This window comes from Lepisosteus oculatus, chromosome 11 (genome assembly GCF_040954835.1).
Source record: "Lepisosteus oculatus isolate fLepOcu1 chromosome 11, fLepOcu1.hap2, whole genome shotgun sequence".
Taxonomy (NCBI): domain Eukaryota; kingdom Metazoa; phylum Chordata; class Actinopteri; order Semionotiformes; family Lepisosteidae; genus Lepisosteus; species Lepisosteus oculatus.
The window spans coordinates 32286712-32306643 of record NC_090706.1 but is presented as its reverse complement, the minus strand read 5'-3'; the positions used below and the strand labels follow the sequence as shown (position 1 = coordinate 32306643).

Genomic DNA, 19932 nt, shown 5'->3' with positions numbered 1-19932 from the left:
TATGTCATTGTTCTGTTTTTTTTAAAAAAGCAAGACTGAGGTTTACTTACAGCTAGCATGTGGGTGTAGTATGAGTTGCTGCAACTGTTTGTACAATCTGTGAGCTCCTTTTCAAGCTTATATAATGTTCTTCCTGGATTTTTAATGAGGTTCTAGCTAGTCTACAACTAAAACTAATGATGGTGCTGATAATGGCCAAAAAAAACTTTCATTTATATTTTCCACCAATTGCAGAAATGGTCACTAATTAGAATCAGGTGCTGGAGTGTTATCTACAGAGGAAGGGGGACTTATATAAAGATTACTTTTCTTTTGGTTAAGTATATTTTAATATAGTAGGTAAATGAAAAGTGTTTATAATTGCCAGTGTAATTATACAGTATTTTATATTTGTCTTTAGAATGTTTTCAATTCTTACATCTGAGACAAGTCTGCTTATACAGATCTACACATGTATAAATGAAAAGGTTATTAAACTCTTTGTACATTTTTCCAAGATTGAATCTATTGGTTAATTATATACTAATTATTAGGATTTGGGTAATCAGACTTTTTGTATAAATCATCTTTTTCAATCATGGTGTTCAACTGAAAATGTAAAAGAAAATCCAGTGAATGTGTGTGAAATACATCTTTCTACTAAAACAAATTTACACTGCAGAGGAACTGTGAATTCTCTGAATATTATAAAAAAGCAGAAAACGCCCGAATAAGGCTCCACAGCCGAAAGATTGTGTTTCCTTTCTTCTCTTTTCAGCATGGAATAAACCTATTACTCGTTCCTTCAAAACCGCCAGAGGTTTGTACAAGCTTCTATAAGTCACTTTGATTGCTACTGGATATTAACTAGGTATTGTCAATCTTAATGGCTCTAGTGGCAATTGTTTTAAATTCATAAGCCTCCCCATTTTCAGCTGAGGTGTTCTTCAACAATAAATTCATTGCTAACTGGCTCACTAATTGTCTCACAAGTCAAATAGTACAACCTGAAGTTGTTGGATGAAACACAAATTGAGTATTGTAGAGTCTTACCAAGACTATTATTATCATAGAAAAACCAGTGTTGAAAAAGAATGTCATCCGTTCAATGCAGAATAGAAATGGATTGTTGCCCTAGTTACAACTGGACAGCTGGATTGAAAGTTGTTTCAAGATATTTTAACCAGCAATTGGTGTCTTTTGTCATGAAATTCAAGATTGGTTTACAAATACAGTTAATAATAAGATAAGTTTGAGGCATACATCAAACCCAGTGACCAGAGGATTAAGTGAGGATATAAATCAATGTTCTTGACTGCTTATCACAGTCCATTTTAATGGTATCGTAGAAATTTGAAATAATATATTTTGAAATACGTCACTGTTTTTATAGTTCTGTTTATAAAAATACAATAAAAATGAACTTCTTACATTATTTTTCAATTTTGCCTTCTTTTATGAATACAGTAAGTATTGAATATACTGGATTCTCATGCCAAGGTAACTTTTAGTTACAATTCATTGAAGGCGGGAACAGATGTAGAGGCGATTGCATACAGTATTTCTAGAACTGTTACACAACAAGCTGAGTGGATTTTTAAAATAATATCGTATTTCTTGCATCGTGGTTTATACAAACTCTATTCCCTTTTCCCACAAGAAAACGTGACTCAAAATGAATTGTAAAGCAAATTTGTGCTGTTTTTATCTGATGCATTCTGCAGCTGCTTGTTAGAAAACCCAACTCTCACAGCAGAGAGAAAAAGCTATTTTTATGACAAAGCAATAAAGGGACTCTTGGCAGGGAAGTTAAAGCATGATCTGCCTCTTAGAGAAAGTTAGAAAAGTTATGGGCCTTCTTTTTACACTCAATATTGATATAGGTAACATTTTACTCAACTGCCAGAAGACTGGAAATAAAAAAAAATGTTTATTATAACCCATCTCCAAGAAAAAATGTCTTACGGTACAGGGGTGATATTGTGTTTGCAAAAGACGCCTGTGAATTATCAGACCTTGATTCTAATCTAGGTCTCACGTACTCTACTGTACTTCCTGCAGAGGAGTTGGATTCTCGGAAGACCTTCCTATGCAAATATACTTCCTTTAACTTTGGGGGAAAATTGCTTGTGAAATCCTGCTCACAGTCAACTACAGTACATGATTCAGGCTCTGGTTGACAATACTGTATATGGATCACAGAGCTCAGCCTGCCCCTATAATGAGTACCTTTATCAGTTGAACCACATGATAGAATATCCCAGCACTTTTACATCATTACATCAGTTATTTCTAAATCCAGATGGTCTGCCAGTTCATCAAATTCTCAGATTTACTTAAAACTCCAAGGATGCAAAACCCAAAACTCCCTGACAAAGGAACAGACATTTTCTAATAACTGGAACTGGCAACTTGACAAGTGGCTGGAATGCTCAGATTCATTGCTTTCCATTTAGTATCTGTTGATCCCATAATATGTGTTTTTTATGATAATGGAGACTTGGCATTTTATAGTTGCTTTATCTGCACAACCCAGCCAACGTATCTCAAAGCTTAGATCAAAAGCAAGACAAGATAATGTAAAACATTCCATCATCCCTAGAACTGGAAATGTGTTCAGTTTGGAAAATTGTTTGGGAAGTGAATAAAAACTGAAAAAATAAATGACTGAAAATCGATGAACAGTTGAACCCAGATAACTGCTATTAGGAGACATAGCTTCTTATTATTTTATTAATAAAATATGTAGGCTTATCCAAAATGTATAAGTTAATTTTTAGTAAAAAAAAAAGATAACAAAAAAGAATATATGCACTTTTAATTGTCATGACAGCTACAGTACCAATATCACATTATATTTCAAATTAATTCATTAGGACAAAAAAACTAATTTTCTTCTTTGTCTGCGGAAAATTATTTGGAAAAGGAGAGGAATTTAAAAAGACCATGGCTATAATTGTATTCAGCTGTTCCTTTTTTATGGGCGTCCGCTGTCTCTCACACAGAGCAGGAGATGATATTCCCTGCGGATTTTAAAGACTGGGACATTTTTTTTCCAGATAGGAAGAGTTTAAAGGTCACCCTGTGTGACTCTCAGTGCATTTCACAGCTTTGGTGCTGTCAAAAGGGGCCAGTAATATATTAATGACACTATTTCCTTTTGCGACAGCTGATTTAAGCCTGAAGTCAACATGTATAAAGAGCATATGTGTCCTGTAGTGATTTTTTGGGGGTAATGTGAGTACTAGCCTTTGACTTTGGCTTTGGTAAAAAACAATGTAAACTGCAGAGGATTTGGAAATATGCTGCTCAGATGTAATATTAAACCCCAAAGTCAAATTTGCAGCATATTGAACACACCTAGTACCGTTAGGTTAAAAAGGATATTCCGACCATAAAAAGTAGCCACTAACTTGGGTAAAGTCAAATACAACTTGGTGTCACTTTCAGGGACCTAGTTTTAGCTTTTGATAGATTCATTTTAAAACAACATTCTTGTTACGTATATGTTGTCAAAAATGAATTAATCTTGATTAGTCAGCATTTGAAATAAGTCAATACTATATCTGGCACATTTCCTTGTGTTAAAGATACAAAGCCTTAGTGCTTTCTGTGAGCTAACTGAACACTGGTGAACAGTGAACTCTTAAACATGGCCCACATCTGTGCCCCTTTCTGCCTATTTTTCTTTTTTTCTCAGCCTTTTACTGCACCCTCATTTCAATACGAACAAACCATAACCCACAGCTTCCTATACAAGCTTAAGACATTTCCTACAGCAACTGTATTGAAATGCAGGCAACAGCAAATATTTACCACACCCGATCATATAACTAATGAAACAACACATCCCAGACAGCAAACCACATTCAAGCTGGAATCCAGATAGAAAAAGCAAGTGTGTTCATCATACTTGTCTAATTCTATAGTCAAAACCAATTAAATAAAGGAACACAATTTAATTTATAGTGCCTATTGCAAAGGAACTGTATAAATATTAAATAATAATAACTACTGTATCACAAACCACGCAGGATAAAAGAAAATAATTTTAAAATCTTGAATAATCCATTATATACTGTAACATTTGGTTAACAAAGTAGTTAACATTTATTTATTTCTGTATATATGTTAAATTGGGTCTAACAAATGCCTTTTGCTATTCTGTCACTATTGTACTGGGAAAACATGTTGTCTTCACAAACATGTCTTTAAATTGTGATTGGTTTCCATATGTGTTGCATGGTTGCTTTCATTAACTATAATTCTATTAGTCTCGTTCTCAGTGAAACATATCTATGCTGTGTGAGCAAGTAAAATAACATTTGAATGACAGAGATTCCTAGACATTTTAGACAGGTCATGGTACTGTTTTTATTAGAGAAGGATTAAAAATGGTGAAGGAAGAAGGAAATGAGGGGAGTTCTCTTGGGGAAATAAAACCCTCCTTGCAGTAAGACAACAAAACTAAAAAAAAATCCCTCTAATGTCTCCAAATCCCTATTTTAAACAGAAGATCTCAAGATGATTTGTTATTATTTATAAATATTACAGGACAAGAAATAGTGATGGTTAAAAGGGAATTCTTTAGGAACATTTGTGTTCTGGATGTTTTCCAAACAGATGTTTTATTTTTACTTCAGCACAATATTACTCTTGCAGCGACATTGTCTTTAAGATGATATATTGGTCAATTCTGGCGTAATGCCAGCAACTTGGGTTTATATGTAAAGTAAGGCAAGAATAAAATGACAAAAAGATCAAGCCAGGTCCCACCAAAATCAGTGAAGAAGACTGAATATACTAGTGTGGGTTTACCAAAGAATCAGATGGCTTGAATCTCCTGCTGTATATAAAATTAAAAAAAAAAAAACACATATCAAGCTTTTCTGCCTTGGAGCAGCTGTGGAAACTATTCTCTTTATTGTTGCCATTTTAGCTGGCCTCTGGTTAATATCTTTGATGTTATTCTTTCACCCACACACAAAAGGGTAAATGTTTCCAATGCAGGAAAATACAATTCCTGGCTGGTTTTAGGAAAAGTTGCAAACTGTACTGTATTGTTTCCTTTTTTTGGAAGCCTCAGTACCTCATGGCTTTACATTTAAGATATTTAGTTTGTCGATGTAAATGTGGTCAACGTGATGGAAAAAATATTTTTCGTGTCATACTTATATGATTTCCAGATGTGAATAGCCACACTTCCGACAACTGTAGATAAGCTGCAAATGCCCTCGGAGATTTGATCAAGCAATCTGGTTTGGCTATGTTTAACATTAAAGTGTGACTCTCTAAACAAGTCAGAAAAAGGAAACACAATCCCAGAGTCAGTCAAACCCTAAAGGCAGCTATGTTCCCAAGCCAACCCTGGGAACAGTTACTTACAATTCATCAGGCCTCCTTTTAATGCCTTGCTGACTTAAGCATCAATACCCTAAGGCCAAGGTTATTTTCAAATGTATTTAGTGCAATGAATTTGTACTAAGCTGATAAAGATTCCTTGCTGTGTTCTAGTGAATTACATTTATATAATTGTAAGGACTGCACGGAGGTGCCTGGGTTCAATTCCTGGGGTGCTATCTGCATAGAGTTTGTATGTTCTCCCCATGTTCATGTGGGTTTTAACAAAGTGCTCTAGTTTCAACCCACTGTCCAAAGGCTTACTGGTAGGTTAATTGGCTTCAGTGTGTGTGTCTCTGTGTGTGTCTGCTCAGCGATGGACTGGTGTCCTGTCCAAGTTGCATCCTGCTATGTGCACGTTGCTTGCTAGGACAGACTCCGGTTCCCCCGGAACCCCCAGAATTTGATATAAAAATTAGAAAATGTATAGATGAATATATAGTAATTGTATTTTAACTATATTCCTTATTTCAGTAAAGTTTATACTGTAAGTGTTGATGTCAGAACAGTGATGTTACACATTAAAGAGCAGGAAAATCACACTGATTTAATGCTTTAAAGGCTTACTAAGGAATTACAAATTAATTTATATTATAACTTGGCCAGGACAGAGTTAACCATCACTTCCCATTAACTTCTCATTTATTTTTAATTTATTTATTATTAATTTATTCAAGTAATTGCAGCAATCACAATGATACCTTTCTCCAACACTGTATCCATGTTTTTAATTCTAGTACATGAGGATTTGAAGATTAGAGCATTTTTTGCAATGTTTCATTATTTTTCTGCATATAGTAGATCACTATTGTATTTTTGTTGATTTCTGTATTAAAACATTTTTAGGAAAAAGTTAAGGAGTCTAGTGTATTAGCTGCATCTCTGTAAAAAAACCTCATAACCTCCTCATGAGTTTTTTAAGCCTAATTTTCTTGATTTCTATAATTAATAAATAAATATGGTTTACTGGAATAGCAGTCAGCTGTGCTTGAATCAGATGACAAACACTTTTTTTCATCACAGCATCTAGATCAAAGGATGTCTACAAACATCACAATGACCTTTTCTAACCAAAGAGATGCTCATAAGACCATATATTTGCAACCACTGTGGTAAACATCAGCACTAATTCTATACCACTGCACTACACAATGGCTCACCACGTACAATCCCTGTGGCTGAGTTAAATTTAATAATTGTCAGTTGTGAACTTTATCTATTTCTACATCAAATGTCAGAAAAAACACAAAGTGGCAAGTCAGCAGGCAAAGTGTAGTCAGATATCCAAGAATGCTGACACTTACTGTACATGCACATTGAGTACATGTTGCTGTGTAAGACCACTGTGCTTGAGATTGTTAATGTCTGTGTTCTGACAAAAGATATTTTTGCTTAACGAATTACAATCAAATACCGTCATTATCTCACTACTGTATCTTGTGACTATCAAACACATGGCCAGATGTGTTTCACAGAGTTTAACTTTTAAATTTGTTCCCACTAAAACCTCATTTTAAATAATCAAAGCACATTTCAATATTTAAAATGTTAATTCTTTATATTTAGTCCATTTCTAAGGTATTTCCATGGTCCAAAGCGCATTATAGATTTGACATAGAAGGAAGAAATATGTCTTAGTTTTACAGTTTAAGAATTTTCTCCACTGTTCACCTGGAAGCTTTGTAAGCCTATAGCATATTTTTTTCTTTAAATTCTTTCAAATTTCATAATATGTAATATTTGCACTGTATTGACTAAGATCAGGAAAGAGATATTCAACTTCATTGGCATGACACATACAGTATAAACGTAACATCACTGTCTTGTTCAGGGACTCTCCATGGGTGTTTGATCTCAGCAACATATTTTTTTCACTCATCTAGAGGACCACTTCCTTCATGGGAAAAAAGGAGAGAAAATAAGCATATACTTAAGTTTGAGAAATTCAGCTATAAACCAAAAGGAGTGGGTGGTGTGTGAAGACAGAACCATTCCATGAGTCTGCCAATTGGGAATGCTGTCAGCTCAGTTTATTTACTCTTTTGTTCCTCTGGAGAGAACAGCCAAGCTGGGGGAGGAGTGCAAGTCATTTCCTTGGCACTCATGTCATAGAATGAGAGAACAGCTTGCCGTGAGGAACTTCGAAGGGGTTATGTATCAGCAAAAAACAGCAAAAACAAGCATAAAGCCTAGCCTCGTTTCTTCTTTTTTATGTTTTGTGCTTGTATACAGTACATACACATACATCCATACTTGTATATTGTATCAGAGTGAAAACCAGCTTTATAAAATGTGATTCGCACTTGTTGGTGTATCCTCTAGTAGGATTTACTCTCCTCCCTCAGCAGTTTCTTCTGCTCGTCTCTTTTCCCACCCCTTTACTGATTTCAGTCCTCCTCTCTGTCTTTAATAGTTTCCAGACCCCAGCCTCCCACTTTTTGAGCTTTCCATCTGTTCCCACATTGTATGACGCACTGTTTACTCAAGGACAAATTTCCAGTCAGAATCCTTCTTTTTTTGCCTATGCTTAGAGCAACAAAAAATGTTGCCCTTTAACCCGTTTAACCACAGAAACTCCTGATACAGTTCTAGTCATCCATAACAGTGTTTCAGTATTTCAATTCTCAAGGCACCAGTATCATTCCACTGCAGCCCTGTGGCTTGCATATGAACTACAATGATAAAAGATTAATGTATCCACAAAAAGTCTCCTGTGTTTGACAAAGTCTCACTATAATTCCTGTATAATCTTACTCATGTCTCAACAAGAGGCACACAAGGGAAAATTTAGCCACTTATAGACACTGATACCTCTCTTAGGCACTTAATGAGTGCTCAGACTTTAAGAGCTTACAAGGAAAACCACAAGGAAATTGTGCACAATGGAGATCATATCATCCTGTTTTAGTGTTTTTTCACTCCCTAGACCAGACCTTTAGAAATCTGGCATATTACAATGTGAACAGAATAATAATTCTCTGTTAACAAAGATACAAAGAGTCACAGTATGGACACATGTGTAAAGATTTTAATTTTCAACAATATAGTAAATGACCAATGTATATTCATCTTTATACAGTAGGTGAAGCAGGTAGGTTAACTCAAGTACAATTCTATTGAATTATATTAATTACTGGTTATATTGGTAATTAGAATGTCTACATAGAAAATAATAATAACCTGAGGTTATTTAGTAATGCATTAGTGCATTAAATAATGGAATGATAAATGTGTAATTTCCAAGCACTACAGTAGAGCTGCTGAAGAAATGATTATACTCTGTCTAATGACTATACTCTGTCTAAAATACAAATTATATGTAAGAACATTAACAAAAAGAGTGCACACTGTTTACTGGAAACACTTTATAACTAAAACAGTTAATTATTATAGTATTTTTAGTATATTTAATATAACTTCAGCTCCTGCCTAGGTACTTCCCAAATGCCTGCAATTACACCAACTTAATGATAAGGCAGGAGGCACATTTGGTCTCTGAGGTTGATCAGACAGTAAGTCAAAATTTGTTTAGAGTTTAGATCCTGCTTTAATGGCTTTTTATAATGAAATGGGAATTGATACTGTACTGTACATTGCCATATTGAAATAGGAATTGATAATTTCCTACTTCAATAAAGTAATGTGGCTGTCAACAATTTACCTCCCAACAGGAAAAAAGTAAAGGAAGGGGCCAAAGTCATACTCATTTCTGTATTCCCTGTATAACACTGAATGAGCTAGTGTTTACAATTAAACCTTGTTCCCTAGCAAATCTGTTAGACATTAACAGAATTGCCTGGGATGCTTATACAATACACATATTATAGGGAGATGGTGTGATGAGCAGGTGTGTGACATTCTGCTGTGTTTTAATTGGAATGGGAATAGCCCACATAAATACATTATTCTTCTTCAGTCAGCTACATTTTTCATTTTCAATTTTTTTTCTCCTTAACAAAGTCTGAAATACATTAAAAAGAGTATATATCTTATAAAAATGAAATGCATTATTTAAACTGATTGGATCATTGCTGTGTGAATTTTCTCTTTTTTCCCCAAGAGACATAACTAATGGAGATACATTGCACATCCTGATATACAGTATTCTTGCTTTCTGAAAATGTCCTGTAGCATTGCCCATGAGGCCTTTATTACAAAATCAACTTAATCCTACTTAGGTATGATTCCTTTATTTTGTAAAAGCTTTACCTGAGCCACACTGATTCAGTTAATTAAATCAGTGTGCTTTAATGATACTTACAGTATTTTTAATTTGCTTTTTGAAATGTATAAAATCACCCTGTGCTGTTACATGCATTTTAGGTTTTATGTATCCCTTTGTTGTATTCATAAATGTCAATGTTACACTGCAATGTTTCCTTCCAAAGAAATCTCCCTAATTAGTATACCTGAACACTGAGAAGTCTTAGGATTTGCATTGAACCAAGGAAATCATTAAAAGCTGGAGCATGGACTAAGACGTTAGATCTCAGGGGGTCAGACTGGAAGGAACATGAGTTGAATGAGAAGCGTGTTGTGTGTCAAATTGCTTTGTCAACTACCCACTTCTCTCTGTATGCTGAATGTCTCCTGACCCACCCTTGCAACTTCCTGACCTCTGCATGACAAAACAGCAGGAGCCCTGCAGAGGGCATTGATAGGCAATGTGCCTGTCTTTGTTGCTGTAGCTTTGGAATGCCTCTGCTTTCCTTGATTGTGAGATTCCAGCAGTCTTTGATAAGAGGCAAAAAACTGTTGTATGGTTAGGAACTGTCTCCTTATTTTATTTCTTCTTACTGTCTTACAACAGTTACAATTAATCTGTTTATTCCTTCACAGAGAGAAATGGCTTGACATGTCTTACTTTAACCTCTCAATGTGCCTGAAAAAAGATTTGACTAGAACTTGAACATTTTGTGTTATTACAGGAGATTGAGAGAAGGCAGGTGGTGACTGTTTTCCATTTTCTAAATATTATTATATTTACACCCAATTAATAGGCTAGTACATTTGATAGATATTCTAATATGAGTAAAGTCATGTAATGAAGGAAACGTATACATATAGGTTGATTTGTGAGACTTGCATCTAAGTTAAGTTGAAAATAATTCTGTTGGGCAGCTTTTTAAAGCAATTGATAGTATTAAAATATACTTTTTATTTATGTAGCTCTTCATACCTCAAATCCATCCATCTATCGTCTAACCTCTTTGTACAGTACATGGCTGTGGGGAGCCTTTCCCAGCAATCAAAGGGTGCAAGTTAGGATACAATTTGGACAGCACACCAGTCCATTGAAAAACAAACACACACAAGTATGCACACACTCACACCAAGGCCAATCTTCCCAGAAGCCAATTAACCTAGCAGTACAGTATGTCTTTGGACTGTGGGAGGAAATCAGATCTCCCAGAGGAAACTCATGGGAACAAGAGAATTGTTATAAGGTCATACTGATCACTATGTTAAGAAAAGACATTCATTACATTTGATTTTGTTTGTTTTTTTCCAGAAGAGTTTCAAAATGAAGTGGGGTTGGATGACAGACTTCAATTTAGCAGCTTTTGTCACAGGTAAAACATAGTCCATGTGATGAATTTGGTTCACAGAAAATACTGTCTTTTTTCTTGGTAAGATTCATAAGGTACATCATTGTTTAGACATGTTAATGGGACACAAAAAGCAATCCAACTTTTAAATGTGTTGTATCTTCACATGAAACAAAGAATGACACAGAGGCAGGAACAATGAACTATGTATTAAAGAAAAGTTATTTTGTGCAGCACATTACACTACTGATCTGATACCTTTCTCTCGTGCTAGCTTTCTCCAACTGTCCCCGTTCTCGCCAGTTCTCCCCGGTTTTTCTCTCTAGTTTTCTGGCGCCAAAACTATAACATCCGGGTGACTCCTACAACCTAAGAAAATGGGTAGAGACACCTGGTGGACTATTACATGTAATTACAATATTTATACATTCCTACTGTATATCACTTTACTACAAAATGTTTACTTTCTCTTTAATGTGTTCAGTTTTGGATGTTATTCTTTGCATTGTGAATTCCTATTTAGAATTAGAAAAAAAGAAGTGACTTCTATTAGAAATCCAGAGCAATTCAATTGCAATCAGGGTTTTGATTCTCAGAACATACAGTAGTGGAGATTTGAATCATGCTTGTTCTTTGCTACCCACCCATTACCTGGAAAGTGGTAAAGGACACAACCTTATCAGTGTAACTCCATTCTGTTTTTCATTTGTTATAACCCTCTGTGGGACATGCATTATAACTTTGTGAATTTGTTTTGAAAGCTCTCCTACAGCTGTGTCAAGGTGGTCAAGGCCTTAAAATTTCACCAAGTGGCCCAGAGTTAGTCTTGAAGCAGAACTCTGACATCACTCTGACGTGCTCAGGATCAAGTGAGGTGATCTGGAAACACAATGACAAACAAATTCATTCTACAGTAAAGAATGGGATTTCTTCTAGTAATCTTACACTACAAAATGTAACATGGAGACAAACTGGACTATATACATGTTCTGAATCCCCATCAGCCTTCAAGGAGGAAAGCATCTACATTTATGTACCAGGTTAGCCATACTTTTTTTTACTTTTTTTTTATTTTGATCATGCATTTAGCCAAAACCTTTATCTAAGATGACGTCTACGCAATTACCAAATTGTAAGAAATTATCAGAAAGCAAAAAAATATATATTATGAATTGTATAAATTAAATAGTCTCAGCATAATATAATGACATACATCCCTTGCTTTCTAGAAATCATCACTACTTGAGATACATGAATGTACTTTCGGAACTGAAATTTTCAAAACGGAATCTCGGATCTCTTCTTTATTTTCCAACTCAAATGTTTTTACAATTTGTACACCATAATTAAGTTTGATTTGTATTTACAGATTGTTTATTGCTTTTACAATCTGGCTACTTAAATCTAAAGCTAGAATACTTTTAATGTGAATGTTAATTACTAGCTAATTACAGTGTTTTCAGTGTATTTCAGGTTTTTGTTCTGAATTTTCAGGAATCTTGTAGCCTTTCTTCACTAAGAATCACCAAGAAACATACAGTACTCTACATTATGCTACAAGATGAGCTGCCCTGGAGATCAGGCCTTTGGGAGTGAACATATCTAATAAGAGTTAAAAAAAACTTGTGAAGGGAGGACAGTAGCTGCACAGTACACAGTGCTTTCACAGTAATGGCCCCTCTTTAAATTCAATAATTGTGCTAATTGCCAAAATTGCCCCTCAACTCTTCATGCTGAATACATATAATACAGTGGAGCAACTTCACCCATGTACTGTGATACCCTTTGCCTCAATATGTCAGTCAGTTTGGTAAATAACATTAATCAAAAGAAAATGATTTGTTTTTCTTTTTTTTCATTTAAAAAATCTTTTGTATAAGTAATTTTTCTCAAAAAGTGAAAAGGTTCACAAAACACTGCCTAGGTTTTTAGTTGTAGGTGTTTTTCTCTCCCAGATCCAGATGTGTGGTTCCTACCATCTGACCTTAACCTTGTGATGAAGGTAGGGGAGGAAGGCACCATTCCCTGCTTTGTTACCAACCCCCAAATAAATGTCACCTTATATGAGAAGGCAAGTCAAATTCCAATCAGTGGAGTTTACAACCCTCAGGAGGGCTTCAAGGCAAATTTGGGTGACAATTCCTACGTCTGCAAGGGTACATTGAATGGTGAAGAGAGGGAATCCCTTGCATTTCATGTGCACAGTCTTAAGGGTAAGCCATGTCCACTTTCATTTTTTCTGTTTAGATTCTATGTCTTTCTTCATATGACATATTTTTGAACAACTTAATCAGTGCTGCCTTTTACATAAAGATGCAACAAATGCAATCTGCTGTCAGAAATTTGCAATCATTTCCGGTGTTATTTCCCCACTTGAAGTTATAAATACTATATATAAACCCCCTTTTCTATCTTTTGTGTCCTTCATCCTCCAGGTCGAAGACAGTAAAGCCAATTTTATTTGACTAAAACACTCAATAAACCCCTTCAACAATTTTAAATCTTTGGTATTTTTATTCCTAGTGAAATAATGATAGAAATGAGACATAGAACCTTACAGAAATATGAATTACCAATTACCTTTGAACATGTCATACAGTATGTATTTTCTTCCAGAAAAGCACTATATAAGTGTAAGCAATTATTATTTATTCATCTTATGTGCCGCCACATTTAATCACAAGAAAGTTTGTTATATGCACTGTGTATCAAATGTTTTTTAAATAGGAAGTCTCCACATTATGGTGCTTACAACTGTTGGTCAGGACTCTAATACTGAGTAAACCTAAAGCAGAAAGTGCTGACTCATTCACAACAACAGAGAACCAGATGTCTGCTACATTTCAGTCTCATGCGTACAACACACATGAAACATTTAGGGTGGCCTAGATAAGCAGAGAAAGACATGACAAGAGAAGGTCACAAAGTGACACAAAGACATAGCCATTACCAGTTACACAAACACAATAAACTGTAACAAGTATGGAATTGTTCTGAGACTAGACTCACTGGTGGTGATTCCTAGAACAAAATATGAAAACAACATTTCCTCCAAAACAAGTGCTCCTCCAACAAGCCCATCTCAGTTGCTATTTGCTGTACAGTATTGCAAGCTCCACAAGCCCTGACAGGAGAAGCAGTACCAATTGGAAGAGTGGCATGTCTCTCACTGATCTCTCTACTAGCCTTCAGGTTCCTAGCAAGTCACAGGTGACACAGTGCTCTGTCACTCGTGTTCTACTACATGGGGAATCTACAGTATGTCCAGTCTATGACCAATCAATTGCTCCCAGTGGACACAGTCCAGAAACAGCATTGCTACTTTGACCACCTGTGAGAATAGATTATTCTGATGCTAGTACAAAAAGATTCTTTAATATTTTGTCAAATGTTTTGTACACTACAGTACCAGACATGATAGAGGTCTTTATCAATGCCACAAAGACAGAGTTAAAGAAAGGTGAACCACTAATTGTGAACTGCACAGTACGAGGAGTGGAGTTAGCTTACTTCACCTGGGACTACCCACGCAAAGCTGTAAGTAGAAAAAATGAAGAATCAACATTTTCATTCTAAAATCTCTGTGACTGTGCCTGTTTGCAGATGTTTAGTGATATTCATCATTGTTTAATAAGAAACATTAGATAATAAGTCTGAAGACTGAATAATATGATTTCTTGTAGTTTTTCTCAAGGACTAAGCTTAAGTTCGGTTATCTAATATAGATTTGATAAAAGGTAATCAGAGGTTACACCATAGAAAGCACCTTGGGCTAGTTCATTCTCTTTATTAACTACAGTAGCTACAATATGGTACAGCAATCTGCAAAGTGATAAATATAACATAGCTTGGTTTTAATAAACACATGACATTATTCTATGCTTTACTGCTATGCTCTTCTTTATTAATTATTGCGATTTGTAATTAAAAAAAAGGATCTGAGATTGGAAATACACTAAGATGCAGGCTTTTTCTGCGACCAGACCACCCACATCTGTCTTCCATAAATAAGACAGAGGAAATGTAGAAAATCCCGTAATGGCTTTTGATCGAGAGAAATTTCTGTTAATGGCAAGAATCAAATGACTCAGTTTATTTAAAATCTGACTTGAGATTAATCAGGCTTAATTCAGATTTGAGTCTTATCATAACAGACACAGGAAAGGAGAATTTACGTTACAGTAACTAGGCAATTGATGTAGAACACATCTAAACAAAAAAAAAAGCCTACTGTGACTCACAGTTCTGATTCCCAAGTATTTTAGTTCTTTTCATAACCTTGCATCAAAAATACTGAACAACATAATCATTACCAAGTAATACTAAAAAAACCCAAAATCATCAGGAGCACACTATTGGGATAGTGAAAGTTTGTCAAATATTTATTCTGCATTTTTACAACATTATTTTTCATCTCATATTCCTATTCTGTTGCTTATCCCAGTGGAGAATGTCTTCATCACAGGGCTGAGTAGAAGCTTTCATTCTCTTTTTTATTTTGATGCTCCATAATGGAGTATTTTATGGAGTTTAACGAAAGGTTAAGGAGAAAGGCAAACCCTAATTTCACCCACTTCCACCTGCTAAACCTAAAAACAAATGTAATGCTTGTTGTAGACTTTCCTGGCTCTTTCATCCATTCCTGGCTTGTCCTTACTTAGTGGGAAGTAGTCAGGGTTGTGACAACCTCATCATTGTTGTTCACCTACGCCAAGTGAAATACCCCAATAAAGCTCACTGTTGGAATTACACTTCACCTCTGCCTTAATTAGGGTTTGAAAGAACTATTCAATCAAACATTGGTGGGAATGAGTAAAATAATTCTGTAGAGCAGAATTACATGGAAATCTGTGTCTTGAAGCTGTTTTTGCTTTCCTCTTCTTAGGCGAATCAATTTATAGAACCAATAACCGACATAATTTCTGATCTGGGGATGGAAATGCGATCCATTCTGAACATATCGAATGCTACTCTTGAGGATTCAGGAAGGTACCATTGCAATGTCAGTGAGAACGTAGGGGGGACAGAGAAAGATGATGAGATCATAATTACGGTTCACGGTAAGTTTTTGATATAATCTGAAAAAAAGCAGTACGATTATGCACCACTTAGACAAACCACTGTTTCAAATCTGACTTGTTTAACTGATTTGCTCAGGTGAGATAGTTTTTATTCTCCTTACATGGACTACGTTAGTTGTGGCCTGAAGACTCACACTGGCAACTTGAAAAATTGTAGTTAAGGGCTTGATTAATGAATGACTTCATCTCAGTTCAGTTTAGAAGTTACAAATTACATTTGATAAATTTATAAGATGAATAAGTGCATCACGGGAGTATCCATTAAATTATTACATCTGAAAAACAACCTGACCTTGTTAATAAATACGCAATAAGTCATTTTTAGAGGTCAGCTCCTAGCACATCACTACTACTCTATTTTTATTCCGATAACCTATTACAGGTTAAAAATAATTTATAGAGGTAATTTGCAGGTTCTGAGCTAATGCATCACTGACTAAATTAGTATCCATACATTTTTAAAAGTTGTAAATTGTAGCTAATTGTGTGTCTAACAATTCACTTTTCCACTCATCAAACCACTTCTTCCAATTCATGGTGCTCCAAAGTCTATCCAGGCAAGCAGTAGGTGCCAGGCAGGGTACACCCTGGACAGGACACAAACGCAGACATGCCCACGCTCACGCCATTGATGATTTTTCCCAGAAGCCAGTTAACCTACCAGTATGCCTTTGGGCTGGGGGAGAAAACCAGAGCACCTGAAGGAGACACACATGAACACAGGGAGATCTTACAAACTTTATGCAGATAGCACTCCAAGTCCAGAATTGAAATCAACGCTCAACATTGTATTACTGGGAGTAGAATTACTGGGAGACAGCAATATTAACCACTGCGCCACTGTGCTACCAATACGCCACTCTTTTTAAAGGTAAAATATTTACAGTATACAGTAGTTGAAGGATGTCCAGAAAATCTTTATTTAATCTAAAATATTTTATACATAAAACAATATAATCCAGCGTCTTCTTCTGTCTTTCAAACTCTTCCCAATGAACATCCGTAAGTACAAAAAAGCACAACTGGAAAAACAGAGAAAAACAGACATTGAGAGACAGAAAGATTGAACTTTTATGACCTATAAAAACAGCCAGCATTCAGGTTGCATTTAAAAAATGCCATAAATCACAGAGGAAAGTATGAAAATTCACCATAAACACTTTGCACCAGTACTGTATATCCATCTGTTTATTTATGCAAATGTAAACTCGCTGTTTTATTTTGTGCTTTTAATTCAGTCCCTTTGGCTGCAGTCCCTGTCAGAAAAGGATGCATTATGAGGAAAACAGCAAGCTGTTTTAAAACTCTTTAAATGTTACATTTGTGACCCCAATGCCAAAATATCTCAAGTCAAATACAACCAAGCAAACACATTCTGTTTTGGCAACTGTATGGCTTTTAACTGCCAGCAACACAAACTAGAAGTTCTGACTTGTCTGGACATTAGGTCCAGGATTAAATGAAAATCCTTGTATAATTTTAGCCCTTTTTTGGCACAAAGAAATGCTGTAAATTTACACAGTGAAAAGGTACACATTCTCACAGACTAGCTGTGTCTCACTGATGTGTAAATACATTTGTGCATTTCTTTCCACAGACCGGGGGTTTGTAAAGCTGAATTCCACCATCAGTAACAACCTATTTGGAAAACTACATGAAAGCATTGAGCTCACTGTGCAAATAGAAGCCTATCCCAAACCTCAAGTGAGGTGGTTGAAGGATAACATCAGCCTGACAGGAGACTTAGAAGAAGTATCTATCGACTTCAGAAAAATGGAAGAGACCAGGTACAAAGTACCTATAACTAATCAGCTCTTAATTACAGTATATACACAGTATAATATGTTCTAATTCCTATGTATTTTTGGGCTTATTTGGGCTTTAACATAGAGAACTAATGATGAATTCAGTGATGTTGCGTAATACACATTGATAAAGTAGTGACTGCCCCTCTTTGGAAAGTTTTTTTTTTCTTCTAAGAGTCATTTCACAAATGGGTGTGAGTTCTTTTTTAAAAATGATTCCTCGTGGACAGGAACCGGCCAGCGGGTCTTTAGGTTCTCAAAGGTGCCCCCAAAGTAATGGATATAATGGGCATTTTGACAAATATATCTGATTTAAAAATTAGAGCTGAAGTTAAATAAATACTGGAGGAGGGTTGCCAATTACTTCTGTAATTCTGCCCAGAATCAACCCAAGACAATTGCTTCCAAAAAAATCAGCCAATGCACTGTCATCCAAAATACAAAAAGATATCCCCAATATTGGAAGACACTTTATGCTGCTTTTTGTTCATTCTAATGAGTTTAAATTTACCACAATGTAATCTTTCTGTTTTTTAAAGATATGAGACCACTTTAACTTTGGTACGTATTAGAACGGAGCAACGTGGACATTATACTGTTCACGTGTCTAATGAAGATGGTGCAGGGGAGCTAACCTTTGAACTCCATGTGAATGGTGAGAAGAGCTGAGAAGTAATATACAGAAATAACTAGTACACACAGACACTGTTTTCAATGAGTAGAGGTATTTCTTTCATGTTGCTAGTCCTCTCCAAAGCCTCTACATAAACATTGAAGTATTTTGCCTGGAAACGTAAAACACTCAGCAAACACTTTGAGCCAAAATCCTGTTTCACAGCTGTGTTGAAAATACATATTAAAATGATGTAGTAAATCACTTTGAAGTACTCATGTTGGTACTGCCTAAAATGAGGCCTGTGGACTTGGTTGATATTTTATGTAACACCATTTAACACAGAAAAATATGTGTACTGAGTCCTGTCAATATACAATATCTGTATTTCCTTTTTTTCTTCATTTTTTTGTCTCCGAATCTCTGAAAGTGTTATTTTTTCCACCGCAGTGACCCCTCATATTGTGGACCTCTCTGACTACATCCCAGTAGGAGGAGGACATGCAGTGGTCTGTAAGGCTGAAGGTGTGCCAACCCCAAGGATCCAATGGTACAGCTGCGACAACATCCACAAGTAAGCCAAAAGGATTCTCAGTGAAAAAGTCTTATTTCGGAAAAGAAACACCAGCACTCCAAACATTAAAATCCATATGACGTCCATTTTTCCTGAACTAAGGGTAGAGAGTGGTTATCATTGCTGCCTCACAACACTGGTGACCTGGTATCAGTTCCTGGAGTGCTGTTTGCGTTGATTTCCTCCAGGTGCCCTAGTTTTCTCCCAAAGTCCAAAAACATATCTCTAAGTTGATTGGCCCTGTCTGTAAAATTGTAAGTCTGTTAAACTGGCCCTGTTGTGAGTGTTGGTACCAGTGTGCACCCTGCACACAGGTATAGAAACTGGAGAGATGGATTCCTCAGCTAAAGATCAATACAATGTCAAGTATTTCATTGACCGTCCATTTTACTGACAGACCGGAGAGAACAGAACTTATCTTCAGAGCATCTTCAATGTGGTTTATGCTTAAAATCTCAGTTACTGTACATGACAAAGCAAAAACACTAAATGTGTACAATTAAGACAATTGAATTACCTGGAATCAGCAGGTGTAAGAGCCATTACTGTCATGCTCCTTGTTCTTGAAACTCTGTTTTAAATTATTTTATTATTGTTTTATGATTTATTGTATTATAATTATTAATTATTTTGCATGCATGCACAAATAGAGCCTCTTAGTATAATTTTAGAATGTACTGTATGTGATTGAGCTGATTACTGTGATCTACTGTAATGTTATGTTAACATTGGGAGTCCCAATGTTAAAAATAACTTATCCCAAACTGTAAGTTATTCTTGAGATTCCTGTAATGATCCAATATAGGGGAAATGCAGGTTAATTTGTGAGCACATGAGCTGCACAGACTTGGTTTTTGTTTCTCTATCCAGATCCTGTAAAAAATGTCAAGTCTCGTGTCATAATCAAAGAAGACAGTTATTTGGTAGTTTC

At 35.6% G+C, this 19932-nt stretch overlaps 1 protein-coding gene across 2 annotated transcripts in view; it reads left to right on the top strand.

Moving 5' to 3' along the window:
- pdgfrb (platelet-derived growth factor receptor, beta polypeptide) overlaps nucleotides 1-19932 on the top strand; it is a 40982-nt gene that overhangs the window by 2254 nt on the left and 18796 nt on the right. The window contains exons 1-9 of one of the 2 annotated variants that reach the window (XM_069196109.1): nucleotides 763-799; nucleotides 10892-10952; nucleotides 11690-11968; nucleotides 12884-13141; nucleotides 14335-14465; nucleotides 15814-15988; nucleotides 17607-17796; nucleotides 18354-18469; nucleotides 18878-19001. In XM_069196109.1, coding sequence (XP_069052210.1) covers nucleotides 10904-10952; nucleotides 11690-11968; nucleotides 12884-13141; nucleotides 14335-14465; nucleotides 15814-15988; nucleotides 17607-17796; nucleotides 18354-18469; nucleotides 18878-19001 — 1322 coding nt within the window. In that variant the 5' untranslated portion in view covers nucleotides 763-799; nucleotides 10892-10903. Of the gene's footprint in view, nucleotides 1-762; nucleotides 800-10891; nucleotides 10953-11689; nucleotides 11969-12883; nucleotides 13142-14334; nucleotides 14466-15813; nucleotides 15989-17606; nucleotides 17797-18353; nucleotides 18470-18877; nucleotides 19002-19932 lie in introns of those variants that run through there. The other variant, XM_015349963.2, reaches the window with a different exon arrangement.